At 37.7% G+C, this 21,384-nt stretch overlaps 1 protein-coding gene across 3 annotated transcripts in view; it reads left to right on the top strand.

Moving 5' to 3' along the window:
• thsd7ba (thrombospondin, type I, domain containing 7Ba) overlaps window positions 1-21,384 on the top strand; it is a 346,688-nt gene that overhangs the window by 266,255 nt on the left and 59,049 nt on the right. For all 3 annotated transcript variants that reach the window (XM_055214506.2, XM_055214508.2, XM_055214507.2), the window contains 2 exons: window positions 5,615-5,718; window positions 18,800-18,991. In XM_055214506.2, coding sequence (XP_055070481.2) covers window positions 5,615-5,718; window positions 18,800-18,991 — 296 coding nt within the window. The remainder of the gene's footprint in view (window positions 1-5,614; window positions 5,719-18,799; window positions 18,992-21,384) is intronic.

Below are 21,384 nucleotides of genomic sequence, written 5' to 3' on the forward strand. Positions count from 1 at the left end.
CAAAGGGTATATAACAAAGTATTGACATAAACTTTTGTTATTGACCAAATACTTATTTTTCACCATAATTTACAAATAAATTCTTTAAACAATCAGACAATGTGATTTTCTGGATTTTTTTTCTCATTTTGTCTCTCATAGTTGACGTGTACCTTTGACAAAAATTACAGGCCTCTCTCATCTTTTTAAGTGTGAGAACTTGAACAATTGGTAGCTGACTAAATACTTTTTTGCCCCACTGTATTTCATCATTTTATATTTAAAGGTAAACACCACAGTTTTTCAATATTTTACTATGTTCTTATCTCAACTTAAAATAAATAATATATACCTATCTTTTTTTAATGCGTGCACTTAATCTTTGTAAAGCGCGTCATGAATGTGTTAGCATTTAGCCTAGCCCCATTCATTCCATAGGATCCAAACAGGGATGAACTTGGAAGCTACCAAACACTTCCATGTTTTTCCTATTTAAAGACTGTTACATGAGTAGTTACACGAGTAAGTATGGTGGCACAAAATAAAACGTGGCGATTTTTAAGCAGATAAAAAATGAGAACTATATTGTATAGCGGAAGAGCACTTAGGGGTTGTGCACAGCAAAACTTTTAAATGCGTCTGAAAACGCCTGGACAACGTCGAATGCCAGCTCTTTTTCAGCCGAGCGCTTTGGTAGCTCTGATACGTCAGCTGTGAACGGTTGGTTGCTGTGGTAATTGCCCCCTCCTCCACTGTGATTGGACGGCCGTGTGAGAACTGACATTGACGAGCGGAGCTTTTCACTCAAAGTTGAATATTTTTCAACTCTCGGCGTTCAGCGCTGAGCGCTGAAAAACCGCCAGGCGCCGATTTTCAGTGCGAAAGAAAACCGCTAGCTGCCGGCTTATTTGAAAAATGCAGAGCTTCCGTTGGAAACAATTGAAAACAGGGACGTACTGGGACTGAAATTCAGCCCGGGACTTTAAGATGGAGAGGCCTTTTACGCGAGTGCCCTTGGTGCACGAGCAGGATTTTTTGCAGTTATTTTAATTCTAGTAGTGTTTTTATGGTATTAACTTGAAAAGAATCAGATTATGCTGAAGACCTAAAAGAAACTTTAGGATAACACCTGCCTCCTCAGGTTGTATAAGCAAGTCACCACTGCACTAAACACAACCAGGTCAGCAAAACCTAATCTCGAACACATAAGTCACAGTATACTGCTAACTACCAGCATGTCATGTGTACAGTCAGTTGGAGTGATAAAATGGTTACAATTACTCACACATACCCACTCAGATAATCAAAAACTACAATACAGTCCTATAAAATAGAGATTGTGTGTGTACGTACTCACTTTCAACTCTCCCTGGCTCCACTTCCCCTGTGTGTGCTGGACCCTGCCTCTGCTTACTGATTGTACAGCTACATATGCATGATAAGAACATCAGTAATAAATATGACTAAGAATAATTCCTTTTTTTAATTCAATCTGTGCTTTAGTCAGGTTATAATCTAGTAAGTGGAACTATTGCATTTTATCCTATATGTAAATATGTAATACGGTATTGTGCTGTATTTTTCTATTTGTGTGTCCTTAATAAAGCCTTGATTGATTGATATGCCTACCCTGCTGAAAAAAAACAGCATCAAACCAGCATGGGAATTATGCTGGTCTATGCTGGTTTGATGCTGGTTTAGCTGGTGGTCACCAGCATACCAGCACCAAAACACAACATATGCTGGTCTTGCTGGTTTTTCCAGCAGGGTAATATGATTGCCTACCCAGCCCTGCACACTGACCCATCACTGTTTTTGTACTGGTTCCATTCTCCTCCTCCTCTTGTTCTGCTTTCCTTCCTCCTCCTCATCAATATGACTGCAAGAGTCATCATCAACCTGTCTCTCTCCATCAGTGACCTTAACAGCTAATATACAGACAAGAATCAGTAGTGAAGCAACACAGACAGAGAAATATATATTTAAAAGTTGACTTTATCAAGTTTTTCAACACAGCTACCAGATCCGTGTACTATAGTGGAGTGAATAGAAGACGTTAGCAGATGGCCAAATATAAAGTGACCATATATACGTATAAGCAGGGTGCGATTTGTGAAAAAAACAGAGGGGGGGATGTTTTCATAGACCTCGATTTCGGTGACGGTGGGTTCGCGTACCCACCATATTTCGTCATGAGTCATTTTGTACCCACCACTTTTAACTTCCATCCATAATAATTTTTACTTTTTTACTGTTTTCAGTGGTTATGAGGAGCATGAGAGAGAAATTTGGTAATCATTGTCTGACCTAACAAAAATCCATTATAATATTTTTTTATATATATATTTCTAATTAAAATATTTTTAATATTCAGACATGCGCTCTCAGCTCACGAGCTCTGATTGAAACAAACACGAACCTCACTGTCTGCTGAACTTGCGCAGAAACATCAAAATATTACCAGCTTTTTAAAATGGTTTTAAAACTAAACATTTAGACTATTTTAGCACAAATTATGAGCTTATTGACGATTTTTTTATAATTCTTGACAAAATTAGAATATAGTAAATTTTTTTTTTTTTTAAGTTTTAGGTGGGCCTGTTGAAAAGTGGGGCCGTGCCTGAGCTACAGGACATCGTCTTTCCAAACATAACCTGCGCGAAAGAGAAAAAATTAATGCGTCTCTGTCCACAGCACATTTCAAAACATTTTAATTCATAAAAATAAATCATGAGAACATGAACTTTATTACTGCATTTGCAGGAATTGTAAAATCTTTTTTCTTATTAACTCATGAAGCAGCCTAACGCAATATTTTTACTCTAATAGCTTTTCTTTCCCCACACATATTGTGATCATGCACAACGAAAAAACACGCAAGAATCTTGAATGGCAAAGCTATATGGCACAATGTAGTGTCAACTTAAACATGAACATGAAATAAATATGAACAATGGATTGATTGCAAAGTTAAACCATTACAGTAGAAACAGTTTTGATGCTGCTTTTAAAGTAATAACGTTAACTTTACATTGCGCTGCTGAGCTACAGTGAAATTATAGAAAGATGTATTATGTGTTAGTCACGAACTGGTCGTGCCCGCGCCTCGCTAAACGCCTCATTGGCATTTATATATGCGTAACTTCGGCCATTCTCAGTGGTGTGACTAGGACACTAACTCTGCTTGTCATCATAAACAGATAATCAGATTGTGATGTTTATTCCCGCTTTATTAATATCCTGAATAATATGCTGCTGAATATGCTGCTTTCCTTCGTTTCGACACACAGCTCCACCACCATCTCGCAAGTGTTGATAGGCCATTACTCGTGAGTTGTAACCGGGTGTGTAACCAATCAGATAGCGCCGTGGGCGGGACATTGAGCAAGTCTTCAGAGTGGTGAATACAGAGAGGCTGCGGGGCAGCTATATCAGAGCCAGCCAAAGTAGCGCATTTTAAAATAAAATTGACTTTAATCAAACCATGGATCCGTGATAAGTTTTGTGATCCGTCTCGCCACTGGTGTAGTAGCACTGATCACTTTGAGGCGGGGGGTAAATTTATCCCCACCGGGGATAAAAATTATTAAGCAGAGGCAGGGATACATTGACCAGAAAGGGGGAAATCCCACGCATCCCCCCCGGCAAATCGCACCCTGCGTATAAGTATATTATTAGTGCAACCAAACGCAATTACCAGACGCTGGGAAACTGTTTTGATAAACTTACTGAGTTGCTAACACATTAAAACCACCGGGGAACAACACCACGTCTGTTGCCAAAATACGCACGCAGGCTATTTCATCAATTTCATAAGCGGGATAATGTAGAGCGAGGCGGTTCTTATAGCGAATACAACCAAGCTCCGCTTTGCGTGGGGTCCTGATAAGCCTGTCGGGGTTGAATTCGCTATATAAACCGCCTCGCTCTACATTATCCCTTATATATGCCTATATTTAAATGCAAATATAAATGATTTCAGTGTATAATAGATGCATCACTAATTGTGCACCTGTCCTGTCCATGCTGCTGGTCCTTCCTCATCTGCACCTCCTGCCACAGCGTCCTTTTGACTGCGAAAAAGGTCTGTTAATTTGGCGCATTTAGCTGCCTCTTGTGCCAACATTTTTATGTTTTAGGCCCCACCCGTTTCTTTCTCTTCTTTTCGCAATTTTTACCGTCTTGTCTATGTTGCATTCACACGAATCCAAACCTGACCAAAAGTAAACTCTTTTGATCGGCGCCTTTGAGCCAATCGGATGTGAGGAAAACCGAGGATCAGTCCAAGTTGGGAGGGGCCGCTCTTATCTCCCCTCAAGATTTGAATAATTGGTTTGGCCCGGTCTGAAACAGACACAGCGTTCCGCTGCAGCTGAGCGCCTGGTCAGGCATTAAAAAAAAAAAAACTTTTTGACCTCCGGCCGGTTCGGCCTGAAATGGACCGGCCGTTCGGGATTGCTCCCGGAACTCCCGATGGCCAGTCCGCCCCTGATTGAAAACATGCGCCGGCCGCGGGCGTAAAAGTTTTGGTGTACACGCCCCCTTCCTCTGCAGCACTTTGACCTCGGTCGAAAATTACTGCGCCTGAGGTCGCCCTAAGGAATGAATAGGGCTAGGCTAAATGCTAACACATTAATGACGCGCTGTACAAAGATTGTACAAAGAAGTGTACGCATTGGAAAAAGATAGGTATTTGTCTAAGTTGATGTAAGAACATAGTAAAATATTGAAAAATGGTGGTGTTTTCCTTACACAAAATTAAAACACATACTGTTTCGAGAGTAAGACAAACACATGCAACACAAATAACTCTAACTGCATCAGATAAATTAGGTAATTAAAAGCTTCAAATATGAGATTTTATATTGTTTTAGATCTTTTTACTGAATGTTCTGCCTACACAGTATTGCCTGCCTACACATTATATGTGTACTATATGTGACCCTGGACAACAAAACCAGTCATAAGCTGCACGGATATATTTGTAGCAATTGCCAAAATACATTGAATGGGTCAAAATTATTGAAATAATTTGATATCATCATTTATAGGTGTATTTTCTGGAATATTAAGTAATGATCATGTACCATTAAGATATTTTGTAAATGATATATGTATTTAGCATTAGTAATATGTGTTGCTGGAGACTTTAATTGGAGGCAATTTTTTCAATATTTAGATTTTTTGTACCTTCAGATTTTCAAATAGTTGTATCTCGGCCAAATATTGTCCTATCCTAGCAAACCAATGGAAAGCTTTTTTGAAGACGTATAAATCTCACTTACCTTTATGAATGCTTTTGTGGTCCACACTCTAAAAACAAACGGTGCTAAATTGCACTAAAAGTGGTTCACTGGCTCGTAATTATAGAGGAACCATTGTGCCATATAGAACCTATGTAGAACCATATTGTGCTATATAGAACCATATCTGGTAGTATAGTGGTGCTATATCACCCCCGGATGGTTCTTCATACTGTAGGAGCTGTATAGCACTAAAAATTGTTCCTCTATGATTATGAGCTTTAAGTGCTATAACACAATTTTATTTCGAGTGCAGGGTCACATTTCTAGTGTTAACTTGCTCAAATATAAAGACTATACATCAGACAAAGATTTTACACTTTCTTTTCCAGGTGGATGACTCACCAATGGCATCCGTGTACTCTGGTCCCAGACTCTGTTCAGCAGGGATTGACGGGAGCAACAGAATCATGTGGAAAAGGATTGGAGATGAGAGGTACACTGAAAGAAGTTTGCTTTCTGTAAATGATTGACTTCCACTTCAGTCCACTTGTTTTCAATTTCTTTGAGTCGTGTGAATTGCTATATACATACAGCATGATTATGTTAACAAAAGTCTGCACGGTGTGTGAAGTGTTAATGTTGCATGACGTGTTTGTGTATGTACTAGCCATATAAGACAGAACTGATGTAAAAGCTGTCAATCACAGATGCCTTTGTGAAAAACGTGGCATTTTAGTGGCACATGCATTTTTTATGTATGCTGCAGGTCTTTTTTGTGGTGTCTGTTATTGTTCGCCAAAAAAAAATCATTGTTTGAGAACTTGGTAGTTTTAAGTAGTATTTTTTAAATGTTAAACAAAACCAGTTCTAGGTAAAAATAAATAATTCTCACAGATTTTAAAGAGCAGTTTAGTGTCCATTAAACGTTTTAATGCATATATTTCCATATAGATATATTTAAATTGACATTTTAGGCATTCTTTAATATTTGTCAATGAATTATTAAAGTTTAAAATAGCTTTCACATTTTTTTGGAATGCAATACAAATTTCAAATAGTATTCCAACTTTCCTTGGTTTACAGAAGCCTTGAATTTTGTTGAGATTAGATTTAAATAAATTATTGTATGCAGAAGTTATTACTTTTGGATATAGTGCAATATGACATTTTGCCGACCTTCTCCGATTTATCATAATATCGTATTGATACAGTGGAGGAAAGCTGACATTTTTGTGCAAAGTCAAAGGTCAGTATTATTCCAGATATTAAGTGCATTCATTAAAATTAATGAGGCCATTCATTAGAAATGTTAAGTCTGTTTAAATGTTATCTTGCATTAGAAGATTCAAACTAGTAAGAAGGCACTACACAGAGAGCAAGGTTAGGAAACGGACTGCATGAGGACAAACCGCAGCAAGCACTCGCCTTTGTGCAGATTCAATTTCATGGTTTATTTAAACAAGCACTTGACATCGCGTTGACCTCCCGCTGGATCTTTCCAACACAGAGCATAAATTAAAGCAACCAATAAATCTCGGCTAATTTACAAATGTTCACCAATTCGTTTCTTCTTTTTCCTCCGCAAAATCCGTCAGCGAATATCGTGACTGCAATAAGCTCTTGTTTTTCTTTTAGTCTGGTGATTAAAAATTACGCAGGTTGTTTATGTACCAGGATGATTTATTGTTGTGCTTTAGGTGGGCTCCCTGGCTGCTGTAATTTGATTATGCTCAGCATACTCAGGTGGAGTGGTGGCTTGAGACAAGCACACAAACGCTCTGTGCCACGCGGATGCAAATGAGCCGACAGACTCCGGCTGGGTTCGAGAGCGCTTGCTTTATCAACATTCCCTAAAAGAAATAACTGGGGTAGAAGGCAGTGCATTAGATTACACTAAATGAACTAGAAAGACAGACACCTTTGCAAAAGTAACATAAACCACACACATATTGCACTTTCTTGTTTTGCTGCCACAAAGATAACAAAACTTGTTTTTATGAGAGTTGGTCTCTTGGGACTGCTTGGATTGAAACAATAGTGGGGTTTAATTCTATGCAAATGAGTAGTGATATTATGCAGTGTCTGCCAATGGGATAGCAGACAGCGGAGCTGATCAGATCCACCTCCCAGTGCAGTAAAATGACATAAAGCGACATACCGTGGGTTTACACCAGCCGCGTTTGACGCGTCAAAATCACGTCTACCGCTTCTAGTTTGCCACTTGAACATTTTGAGTTTACTCGCTTCATTTGCGTGTGAAAGCCGCTCGTGAAATTCTAGTCATCGAGACATTCACATGGAAATTTGCGTCATGGTAGGGGCTTTTGCGACTCCGCTGATTTCTGTAATCATGTCACTACTAGAACAAGCTCTTGATTGGTTTTTCCGCCAAAGTTCAAAATTTTCAACCTGCACGTTTGCGGCGGCAACGCTCAATTCGCGCCATTCACGTGAACTAAACGCAGAATCGTGTTTACTGTGCAGCACTAAAAGCCTCATATGCGCCGCGAGACCTTGACGGTACATTCACACGAGGCAAAAGCGTTAACGCTTGACGGAAGGCTTGTCTAAAGCACCGTGGCCGCAACACATGCTCCGGTCTTCCATAAACGTAATTGGCTGGCTCTGCCTAGGTTATTTGCATAAGGCAATATGATTGGCTGACGCACGCGTTGCCACTTGAAAAGTTGAGAAATGTTCAACTTCTGCCGCGAGCAACGGCACTGACGGGGTGCCGACGGATCCACAATTCAGTTTGGCAACGCATGACGTCACCCATTAAAAGTGAATGGGAAGCAGTAACTCTTACGCCCCTTGTGAATGTACCATTAGACCTGCGTCAACATGTCTTCACATTGACTTAACATTGAAATCACTTGCTTGATGCCTCTACCGCGGCTGGTCTGAACACAGCATTATGCTGCTTTCCAGACAAATCCGATTTTGGATATTTGACACCTCAAACCCGAAAGTAAACGCATGGGATGAAAAAAGAAGTCGGTAAAAGGATCGCTGTATTCGGGGCAGATGGTTCAACCTCAGGGTGACGTGGTATTTGCCATCATGGACAAGATGCTGACTGTGAACCGTAAACAAACTTTAAAAAATGTTAACAGCACGTAATATGTATGAACGTTAAAATATCCAGTAACTGTTTTACCATAATAGGCCCATGAACACAACATTTTCTCTGCATCCCACGGTGACATTGTGAAAAATGTGTGAATGTTACGTGTGATTGACTGGAACCCACTGAGGTCGAAGGTTTGACATTTAAACTGAGATATTTCAACCTCCGGCTTCGTCTGGAATGCAGCACTTGTTACCTCAAGTGATTTCATTGCTGTTAGTGCCAATGTACTTTGACAGCCCATCTACTCTGCCAGAAAGCAATGAGATGCGTTCAAAAAAAGAAGAACGTACCTGTTGTAATGCAAAACACTTTCAACGCTGCAGGTGTGCAGCTGGGTTTATTTACATCAAAAATGTGGGTGGGTCCAAAACATTTAATGGAGCCATTTTCTTGTATTCTGGTGCCTTTTAATTAAACACTTGCTTTTATGAAATGGATTTAAATTATATAGACTCTAAATGAGCCAAGTGGAATGGATTTAAGGAAGCAGCAGCGCAGAAGTCATGTCTGTAGCTAAAACGCGTAACGGAGTTTAATTTATTAAGGCATTCCTCTAGTGCAGTGTCCAATCCTGGTCTTCGAGTACCCCCTTCCAGAAAGTTATAGATGCCTCCTTATCTAACACACCTGATTTTACTCAACAGCTTATTAGGAAGACATGTTACCCATTCTGGAAGGAAACTGATTAGTTGAATTAGGTGTTTAAATGAGGAGACATCTAAAACTTTCTGGAAGGGGGTACTCGAGGACCAGGATTGGGAAACACTGCTCTAGTGGAATGGATTTGACGGACAGCACTCTGACAAGTGAACAGACATATGCGCTAAGTTAGAGAAAAGTGACTGGGTCCAATATCATTAGTCTTAAAAAGTGGGTGGGTCTTGGCCCTACAACATATAATGGTTCTGACGCCCATGATTTACTTTAAAATTACATTATGCAATGGATAAAATTATGCTGACTAAATTGTGATTTAATGAGTCATGTTTAAAAAAGTTCTTACTTCACTAAACCACAAACACTCTAGTTAGGACAATAACTCCAGTCTGGTGGTACCATAGGTAACATCTCTGTAATGCACAGCTTCTCGAAAACAAAACTTGTGGCTTTACTGTAGCGCGAATATGACCAGGGCTGCGTTCTCCGAAACTACCTTAACGCTACGTCGTCCTTAAGTTGTACCTTAAGCTGTACCTTATCGCTAATACGTGTTTCCCGAAACGTTCTTAGTTACGTATCACTCCTGTAAGTCTTTCGTTCGGAAGGTTGGTCTGGAGCACTCTTAGCTTTACTGTATCCCACATGACTCCACTAGGGGCCATCACTTTCATAAAAGCTTACATTGCAGTCTATATAACTAAATATTTGTAAAAAAAAAAAAGATGCAATACACTCTGTGTTTAATTAGGGAAATATTTGTATATTTAAAGAATAAAACATTTACATAATTAGACATCATTACATTGATGGTTGTTAGATTTTTAATTATGTTTTCCAAAGGGACATCAACTGCGAACTATTAAATGCTACAGGATTAAGAAACTATTTAAAAAATATATTTTGGGTGATGGAGTTGGTGAAACTGGCAGCTATACAGCGAATCCTACTATTTCATTTGTGCATTTCATATCCGTTAAATCTTAGTCTAACTGCTAGTATTTTAGCTGCATAAATAAATCGGGTAAAATTACAAAAATAATTATGATTATTAATGTTAATTCGACTTTGCATCAAAGTTTTTTAATGTTTTATAACTTTGAGGCAACTGCATGCCATATTCTTTATAAACATTCAAAATAAACTGTGCACTTGATTACTGCTTGTATAGTCTAAGGTCAACAAAATTGTTGGGAACCCCTAATATAAATAATCCTTTCAAGGCATAGCGGATGAATTGGAGCAGTTTAAACATGATACGTTTGGAAATAAAGTTGCGGGTTTTGCACGGGTTTGATATAAAATATAGAAGGTTGAATTTAGTTGTTTGCAATTTGAAATATTTTTTATCAGATATTCCTAATAAATTGAACTTGAACTATTTCTAAAATGTTTATTTAATAAAGAACACCGCTATCTCATAACACAGCGAAACCTATTACATGAAGTGAATAATTGATTGTCGAGCAATCGATATCAACCTATTCAGCACCTCCACCATGGACAGCACCCGCTAATGTCGAACTTAAGAAGGTTTACCTTAAGCAACATCCTAAGGTATAGTTCGGAGAACACACGTAGGAAAGGTATACCTGTAGTTAAGGTTTAACTTAAGAGTCTTCCTAGCGCGCTAAGAAACAACGTTATCGGAGAACGCACCCCAGAGCATTATAGGCTTATTAAGGTTTTGCAAATGTTTAGTACTGTACAAATGCCCAGTTATTATTATTTTTTCAGTCTCTTTATTAAGATACAAACAGAAAAGACATGTAAATATGTCCACAAAATTAAAAAAATACTGTATAGAATATATAGGGCAAACTGTTAGTATTTACTGTGACCTCCCTTGGCACTAAAGACATCTTGAACCATTTTGAGGAGACTAATTAGAAATTTGATTTTAATTTCATTTAAGATCACTACGTGACACTTCAGCTTATAGAAGCGGTTTTTACTGTTTTAATTCTGCATTTTACTGTTTTAATATTGCATACAAAACTCTTGAGAAATAATTATTATACCATTGCCAAAACAACAAATTAAGTGGTGGGATTGCCTAAAATCTTTGCACAGTACTGTGAATCTGTGAATAGTTTGCTAATTTATGAAAGCAGTTTTTAACACTTTCCTGAAATGCTATTGATTTGAAAACCCCTGAGCCTTTTTCACGAGTTTTTTTTTAACATTTAGACATCCTATTTTGCGTGTTTTGAATTAAATACCACAACGCAGTTATTAAGCACAGTCCCATTCTGCCACATATATTGACTATACCACAGACATACTAATTTTTTGTCTAGATTACAATGTCTCATTTAATCAATTCATATTATTATAGAGTTGCTATGGGAGTGCTTTCCATGGTGCTTTTGGTATCGTGCAAAGCTCCTGTGGTCATTTAATTGAGCTCAGATTTCCTTATATCCAAATAGTAATATTAAGAGCACATGAAAGGGTTACTGTAATGAACATGGGATTTTTTTATGCTCTCGGCCTATGCAGTTAATGAGTGCTGAGGAGCTTAGCTGGCAAGTATGACAGAGTCTTTTAAGGGCCACAGAAAGTTCTCTGCCGTGTCCTTTTCAGTAGTCAGCAAACATTGTCACCTTTGTAAGTAGTCGCATTATTAAGATGGTCCCTGTCATGGGCCAAGATAAGAATAAAATGTTAACAATTGGGAGAGGAGAAGAACTGAATGGCGAGCTGTAGGGATGGAGGAGCGAGGGGAAATAATTGTGCTAAAAATGGGCAACCTGCAGCTCCGATCAGAATGTCACTACTGTCAACCTTTCTGTCTCTAGGGTATTGTAGGAAAAGGGGAACGAGTGTGTGAAAGAAACAGGCGGGTGCTAGAGAGAGTAGGAGCAGAAACAGATTTTAACCCTGGCGGGCGTGTAAAATGGTAAAGAGGAAAAATATGCAGTCTCACATTTGAAACTAAAAGACAAATGGCCAGTATTAAACAAGGAATAGTAAAATATCCCTGTTGTCAATCATTTTATCAATTAAACAATTGAGCATGATAATAAAAGTTTTACCTGTCACAGTTATTTCTTTATGCTTTAAAACCACTTGAATGAACCTCTACACCCTTGCCTCATTTAGTGTACTGTATGTGGATCTATGAATATGCAAATTAGTCCCTGCCTTTACTCAATCACACAGCCCGGACCATAGATATGAATATGCAAATAAGTCCCCGCCTCTTTTGCACCACATTGGACCATAGATATATATGTAAATAGATGCTACATTGGACAGTTTTAGACATGTAACTGCTAAGTTCGGTTTTAAACAATGCATTCTTGAACTTTGTGTTTGCAGAACTAATCCTACGGTGGCCCTGAAGTGCAAACCACAACAACAAATTACTAAACAACAACAAATTAAAAAACACTGCAACAAATTAAAAAACAACAACAAATTAAAAAACACTACAGCAAATTAAAAAACACTACAACAAAATAAAAAACAAATACAAAATAAAAAACACAACAGCAAGTTAAAAAAGCACTACAGCAAATTGGAAAACACAATTACAAATTAAAAAACACTACAACAAATTAAAAACACAACTACAAATTAAAAAACACTACAACAAAATAAAAAACCATAACAAAATAAAAAAAACACAACAGCAAGTTGAAAAAAACTACAACAAATTAAAAAAACATAACAAAATAAAAACACAACAGCAAGTTAAAAAAACACTACAACAAATAAAAAAACACTACAACAAAATAAAAAACAACTACAAAATAAAAACACTACAACAAATTAAAAAACACAACTACAAATTAAAAAACACAACAACAAATTAAAAACACAACTACAAATTAAAAAACACAACTACATTAACCTACCGGAAGAGGTAGGTACCAGTGGGCAACATGAGACATCGCTGATTGGACGACACTGCAGTTCGGCTTTTGAACCGGAAGTTATCCATATATATGGTTTTAGCGCCAAGAGTCTACGCGGCAACCATACATAATATCTTTGACTTAAACTACTGATACACACGTTCAGCTGTGATGATTTGATTGGTTACAAGGAGATTTTTAAACCACGTCTTCAATTTAATTGAGAAAATACTCAGCAATGATGTTAAATAATAAATTTGCACGTGCCGTCTTTCAAAAACACCATAAGGCATCAATAATAAACCTGATTTTCCCCACAGGGAAAATTTAAGGTAAGTTTGCACAGAAAAATAACTTTTCAAAGGTTTACATGATTCTTAATACTGTATGGTGTAACCTCGTCGATCAGACTTTGCAAGAGGTATCCAAACATATACGCTTGTAGGCTTTTTCAGATCATGACTAAAGGTAGCCCCTCCCCAAAGAACACAGCATGGGTGCCCAGTGGGTGCCCTGGAAAACAACTCTCTATAGATTACAGTGGACTTCTCACAGAGCACACATTTGCTTTTCAAACATCACACCTTCAAGCAGCCATATGTCTGTTTCTTTCACCCTCTCCTCTCCACCTCTTAGCTCTGAGGACCCCAAAGCTCTTCACTAAACTGTATATGAAATGCTACATTTTATGACCAAAGACTCAGAATCTGGTCTTGTTTGATATCATTTGAAATGTCTCAGTGTCTCAAGTGGTACAATGGTCTCAGTCATATGACAACTTTTTTAAGCAAGGTTCTCTCAGACACCTCCCACCGTAGGCATGTAAGCCAATCAATCATGGGGTGCTGCCCACTGGGTCCACAAGATCCAATCACCACCAAATGCAATGCATTTGTTTGATTACAACTGTTTATGGATTTATGTTTTTGAACTGTGAATTGGCTTTTGAATTATGATCTTCCCACCTGGCTAATCAATTGTTATGTTTGGATCTATTCTGTGTTGCTACGAAAGTTATTGACATGACTAGTAAATTACGATGTATCCTTGTTACCGCAGTCCAAAGCGACATGTGTAGCCGAATGAACGTATGCAATACCAAGTAGGGCTATATCAGAATAACCAGACATTCATCCAAATTCTGTTATTGTTAAAAAATCAATCAATCCGATTTGTGTTATAAACAGCCAGATTTTATCTTTTGGAGTCGGATAAAACTACCTAAATTACGTAACGTCAAAACGTCATCAGTAAGCGCCGCACCGGAAAGGCCCTTCGTCATGACAATTGGTTTCCTCCATTGGGCCAACGGGTGGTCTTCCCTACAATCTTAACTGTATAATAAATATCAAGAATCTCAAAATATACCATTGGTTATTGATTATAATCTGTAATTTTTCATGTCTGTAGAAACCCACATCAAACTGTAATAGTATTTCTAAAACACCATCCTTCATTTACTGTATATACAGCCTCCACCCACAGTGCTCTGAAATGGCAAACGATTTGGTCAGAGTGCAAGATTTAAAATTCAAATAGGAATCAATAAGATGTGTTAAAGTCATGTTTGTACATCGGTTTATCTTTAAAGAAATCAGTGGGTCACTTTCTGATATAAAGCGTGACATTGCCTGTGGTAGGGTGGCATCCGTGCAGACAGGAGTCAGATGTGATTAAAGATCTCAAAGTGGACTCAAAACATTCACTATGTCTTTGTTCTAAATTTGAATGAACCCCCTTATGTCCTCTGATCAAAGCCTGTCAGACGGTTTGGGGGGGTCGTGATTTCGTTTGTGGCAAATCTAAATCAATACATTCAGCGCAATTATCGATGTTGCTCATCGTAAACTTTGTAAACTGTGGCCATGAACTTTTACAACTGTAGGCTGCTTTGCAAACAGGCTGTGAACGTATTAAAACAACTTGCTGATCTGAGCTAAATTAGCTGAATTTCATCTATATAAACAAAAATTGTCCAGATAGACAAAGTAAAATCGAATTTACATTTATCCATGTGGCTTTTGTCCAAACTACCTTTTTACTTTGTTTATAAATTGCATGACCTTTACTGTGATAATGCAATTTTCTACCAATTGAGTTAAAAGAACACCGTTTGGCAATACATGATGTGCATGTTAAGTCCATTTTTTGTAGTCTTTATACAAATAACAGAAATTATTTAAGTATTAAACACATTTTTAACTGTTCTGTTTGATTGGTCTTGTTTGGGCAAATTCTGTTTTTACTTTGAAGAAAACACGGTGTGGTACCGCAATACAGTAGTATCAGGCAGTTAAAACATGACACCATGGTACTGTCCTACAGTACAAACTATAATATTACTGTAGTTTGGAATTTGTTTTCATAATAATAATACCATGGTACTTATTAGGGTTATCTGGTAAAAGTAATCAGTTTAACAAGAATAGGACAAACGAGTATCATTTGTGTGTCTTAATTTGTTGTTACTTAAACATCCCAGAATTGGTTTGCATTAATCACACTATTATTACCACCCTTACCCCAAATGACTCCAGCTCATCAGCTTTATGCTGGTATATAAATCTTCTTGCTTGGAAATAAGAATAACTTTATAATAAGCAAAAGAACAGAATACATTTTAACTGCTTTTATCTGCAATATTTTTTTAATCCTTACACAGAGTGCTGCTAATAGCCAGTGTTTGAATATTTAAAGTACAAAAACTCTTTTATGGCTCCTGAACGTCTGCCAGTAGTGTAGTTACTGTAAAATGGTTAATGCATTGGTCTTTATCAGTCTGTATAGATGCTGTGTTGAATTAGTGTGGAATATATCTTCTGAATGAATTTAGTATAACAAAAGACACGTCTCTATTATGCACGCTGTCAATAGTCTCTGTGCTTCTGAGGAATACTTTATTACATTTGGCACTGCTCAGCTTTGCATTCATGTTATTATATCACTCCAAAGCCTGCTGAGCTATTATGTTCATCTGAATTTGCAATTAGAAGTATATTACAACTTGCAAAATTAAAACCAAAGGTTTCTTTTATCAACAGCTTTGATAAAATTAGACAATATTTCAACATCATGCTGTGCTCATATTGAGTATGAAAGCGTGGAATTTGGGTGAGATATTGCTTTTAGACAACAGACAAATGGACAATGGAAGGAATTTACATAAGCATATACATGCTTTCTTACTCCACAGATTCAGTCCTTCAGATTGACGGCAGAAGGTCTGAACATCATTAGCAACTTTTATTGCCTATAGTATGATCGGCATATGACAACAAAGTATCGCAAGACCATTTTGAAAGTAGTACTGTTGCTCTCGTGATACTTGTATATGCCCTTCACCAGGGGTCTCCAACCTTTTTGAGCAAGGGCTACCACAATGGATAAAACGATTTGGATGGCTACTTTTTGGATATGGTCTACTCAAAAAAATTTTGTTTGACTTGTTGATTTTAGTTTACTTGTTGATATGTTTTATCATTGTTTAAAATGTTAACACATAAAAGATGCCAAGCTAATATAAAATATGTAATAAATAAATATTAAAATTAAGGCTATTAATATCAACTCTTTCGCCGCCATTGACGAGATAACTCGTCAATTAAGAGAAAACACTTCCATGCCATTGACGAGAATTTCTCGCTTTCCCCAATACCGCTATTATCGACCAGTTGGCGCACTTCCCCAACTTATACAACCCGGAAGTAGCGCCTCACATGAAAGAGAAAGAACTTTTCACAAAGAACATTTTCTAGAAGGCATTAAACTTTCGTGAAAATCATGAAAAATGCTGGCGCTGGCTGGCAACTTTTTTAAATAACGCTGGCGGGGAAAGAGTTAAAGTGATTTGGAGGGCAACTATCAGACTCTGTGCAGGCAACAGTTATGCGCCCCAAGGTGGATCCGAAACCAGCCAATTAGAGCTCGGCCTCAGGTCACATGTTTTTACTCTTTTATTGACCTACATACACACTTGTTTGGGGTGCGCCCCAGACACACAAACATGACACACACAACAAACTCAGTTTTTATTTTTTTAAATAAATGATAATATGACTAACAGTGAAATAGTACAACTAAATGATTTTATTTTGTATTACTTTGCACTATATATTTAACTTTTTGGTAACATGTTAAAGTAGCTTTCTTCTCTGGGCAACTACGTGTGGCGGCGCCCCCTATTGACCAGCCGCCACTGCATCAAGCTACAAATTTCTTAGTCTCAGCCTCAGACGTCACGCCCACAGAATGTTGGCTAATCGTCTGATTTTTATCGTACACTTTCCTGGAAACCCTGTGGGAATGTCGAAGTCGTCTTTTGATTCGTTTGAAATAAACCGGATTTCCAGGAGACGCGAGTGTCGCGATTAGTTTCGGTCCCTAGAAAACAAAGCTCTGACGTTCCATTGAGGAAGAGAATCAGTCGTGTTCACGTGGATAATAATGACCAGTTATCGTGATCAGCTAAACATTGGATTCTCAAAAATATGCAAAGTTCGCGGCATAGACTTACTAAAAGACGTCCAAGAGTTTTGCTTGAGGCAGTTAGTGGAGTCAAAAAGTTAGGTTCTCCTGAATTCCTTGTAGGTGTTACAAAGTGGAGAGATATGCTTCAAACAGATGTTTAACGGGAGCGTCTCATTGGTGTGGCTGTTGATGAAGTGCACAACTTTGTTTTTTTAGATGCTATTCGGTTGTGGCTGGTTTTTTCAATAACTGACTTGTTGTCAGCCAGCTCGTTGTTGTGGGGAGTCCGAAACATGACACTAGATGAAACAAACTGTGATTGGTTGTTTGACATGTCGGTCAAACAGCCTTGTGGGGGGGCTTTCTCCAGTAAAAGCAGCAAAAAACCCTAGACCTTCAGTATTGAAGGTCTGGCCACGCGAGACTACAAATTTCTTTACATTTGCTAAAATAACGAAGCTTGATGGTGGCCTTAGACTTTTGTACAGTACTTTACATTATGAAAAACTTTGCATATCAGTGAATCAGCCTATAACGCTGTTATGAAAAAACATAAAAACACCAATCTTTAACTAATGATTATAGTCCTTTTTTAAGACACATTCTGTGTCAAGCAGCGTTAACGCAGCACTAATAACCTTTGCCATTTAGTTTGCAAAATTTCCTTCAAGTGTCATCGTAATAGTTGTGCGTTAACTTGAATTCCCTTGAAAAGCCTCCACTGAGTAAAACCGAGCCACACTGTGGAGGACTGTGTCAAAACATGTCACCATGTAAGGCAGACTGGTAAATCAGTGAGCAAAAAGTCCTCGGCACAATCTCCACTGTCTGCTAGGAATACATCACCTTGTGGGTGGAATGGATGCACCGCTCTGCTGAAAAGGTAACAGCCGGCTTCACATTTGTCAAGCATATCATTTATCGTCTCCGAGCGGCGTTGATGCAGAGGAGGACTGTTTTCTTGTGAGAGGATCTGACATCAGCACCGTAGGGGGAAAAATTATGGAGAAAAGTTTATGCCTTTTAGTCACCATGCCGTCATTCAGCATTCAGTTTCCATGAATATTTTTTCTTGCTTGTTTGAGGAACTCGAAGAGAGCAGCACACTTTTTTGTCATTAATAAAACCGATTGGATCAGTGTGGATTGAAGTATGTTGCCCTGCAAAGGCTAAACGCGATAATTACGCCAACACAGAAACTCAGAATGAAAATGATGGTGTTTATACTTAATATACTGGAATTTTCACTTTTTACAGTTTTCTGCATCTGATCAAAGTTTTACTTAAATATGTAGTCACTGTGCATGCCCTTTTTATTTTCTCTGCATTTACATATTCTGTTTATGACTCTTTGTAGGCCCACAGTTAAAGTTTGCAAACTGTTTTGGATGTAAATGACTATAGATGTGCCATGCTATTGTAGTTGTGATGGGTTCATTTGTGTCTCCACACAGGAGTGAGCTGTGTAGACGAGTATGATGAGGTAGCTGCTGTGTCGGAGTGTCTGAGGTGGGCCGGGCCGATGCCGTCACGCTTCAGGAGCTGTTGGGTGCCCTGCAGGGATGACTGCATCTTTAGCGCCTGGTCCCAATTCACAGAGTGCTCCGGCTGTGGGAGCCGACGAACCCGTAAACGCACCCTGACAGGTGAGAAACTGCTGAGAGGTAACGTACAAAGGCACTATTAATTACATTAATGGGCAAAAACTGTGAGATGATGTAGCATAGTGATTAAAGATGTGGGTGGTGCCCAAAAGGTTATAGGTCTGCAGAGAGGCCAGTCTTGAAGCCATTAAGCAAACCACTTAACTCTGGGGTGAGTTTAACTTTTGTAAGTAAGAGGGCTGTAACTTTTGGAAGAAGTTACAGTTTATAAAAGCATCTTTAAGCAGTACTTACAGAGTGTAGAGAATATTGACCTAAAATACATTCACACAAATACATGAACTCTAAAAAAAAAATGCTGGGTTGTTTCAACCCATGGTTGGGTAAAATATGGGCAAATCCAACTGTTGGGTTAAAATTAAATGAGTGCTGGGCTCATTCAACCTCAAATGCTGGTTTGTTTCAACCTGTTGTTGGGTAGATTTGTACCTTTTCTAGGTTAATTTTACGGTTGTTTTGTCTATTTGAGCCAGAAATCTTTCCAAAACAACACATCCTTTTTAGTGTGTAGAAGGAAATGGAGAAATAGTCAGAGTGCAGGTGAAGTGCATCATTTTTTTTGTGGCAGCAGACAAAATAACCTCCAAACATACTTGCTGCCCCATTTGCCCTCATGTTTTCCCTTTGTCTGCCATTGTACAGTACAGACATAAAGGTTGTCCTGTCCAACACTTGCTATGGGTTGTACTGTACTTATAATTGTACACTTTTATAGTGTACAATTGAATGCAATAGGATGACGTATTTTCAATTTTGCACTTGACCTTAAACATACTGCCATTTCATTTTTTGTACAGAAGCATACTGAAGGACAAACAAATACCCTAAAGCAGAGGTCTTCAACCTTTTTCAGGTCATGGTCCCTAAATAAAAAAAAGAGCAGGCACCTCCAGTATACATCAATTTAAGCCTGGATTTATATACTCTGTTATGATGGTTTTGTTACAAAGATATGCAATTAACTGAATAGATTTTAACAACAAATTTTATACATTTATTTGTGTCCATGGCACGAAATTGAGCTTTTTTCCATGCCTTGAGCACGGATGTCTTTTTCGTGTCACTCAGCACGAATTTCTATAAAAAGTTTTTCATGTACGTGGCACAACTTTCTTTTATGTGTCATTTTATGTATTGTTTTATCATTTTTTTCTATTTTTAAATCATTGTTGCTTGGGATTAGATTTCGGGTTTGGGTTGTGATGTACTTTTATGTATTGGTTTCTACGTGGTTTTCTTTTGCTTTTAAAACTATTCTCGCCTGGAGTTGGGGTAAGAGTTGGGGTTTGAGTATAAAAATGTAACAGAAAGTGATTCTAACCCCAACCCCAAGCGACAATGGTAAGAAAATAGGAAAAAACTATGAGAAAACAATGCATAAAATGACATGAAAAAGAAAGTCGTGCCATGGACACGAAAAACTATTGGAAGAGTTTCTTTGCAAAATGAGATATTTTTTATTTTTCAGAAATCTCGTTTTTTGGTTGTGCATTCCAATTAATATCAATTCAACTGCAGTTGGTTTGTTTTGATTTAAATCTTCATAACTTAAAAAACAAAATAATAACATGATAACATAATAATAAACATGTTTTGACAAAAATGTTAAAAACAAATTTATCTCGTTTTGCAATGAAACTCTTCATTTATAGAAATTTGTGCGAGTGACATGAAAAAGACATTCATGCTCAAGGCACGAAAAAAGCTGAATTTTGTGCCATGGACACAAATAAATTAGTCACATTTTTTGTTACTACAACACGACTTTCCGTGAGATCAGTCTGGATTTAAAACTGGCAATGTTATGCTTTTCATTTTAATTAAGTTTCAGTTTTTATTACTAGCCTAAAATGCATTTTTATATCTGATTTTAACTTTTCCAAAAAAAATAAAAAATAATTGAAGCCCCCTGGTTAAAAACCCAAGGGACCCTGAACTCCCTGTTGAAGGCACATGCCTTAAAGTTTTAGTTTTATAGGTGTAAATATGTTGATGAGTGCAAGCATTTTCTACTAATACAGTAGCTTCATGCCTTCATTTATTACACTAAGTAGGGTTTTTGTCTTGTGAATTTAAGAATGTAAGTCTGCTAAATCCTCCTACCAAGTCGAAAATCTGTTTAAATCCTGACAAGTGCAGACACAAATTAGTTAGATTTTTGAATACTTAGGTAGTGAATTCTTCGGTGACTACTGTCAAATGATTCCTGGAATGTCACAGTTGTGAAATATCATTAAAATATAGTACGCTATCAGTCAGGTATATTCCTCAGTGTTGAAATAAATTTGGAAATAGCTGTAATTTTAAGCCAAGTTGGAGGAAAATTCAAATTCATTGTTTTATTAACTGTCCTCTATATTTTATCTTTTCTCCTC

The sequence above is a fragment of the Misgurnus anguillicaudatus genome, chromosome 17 (assembly GCF_027580225.2).
Source record: "Misgurnus anguillicaudatus chromosome 17, ASM2758022v2, whole genome shotgun sequence".
In the NCBI taxonomy this organism is placed as follows: Eukaryota; Metazoa; Chordata; class Actinopteri; order Cypriniformes; family Cobitidae; genus Misgurnus; species Misgurnus anguillicaudatus.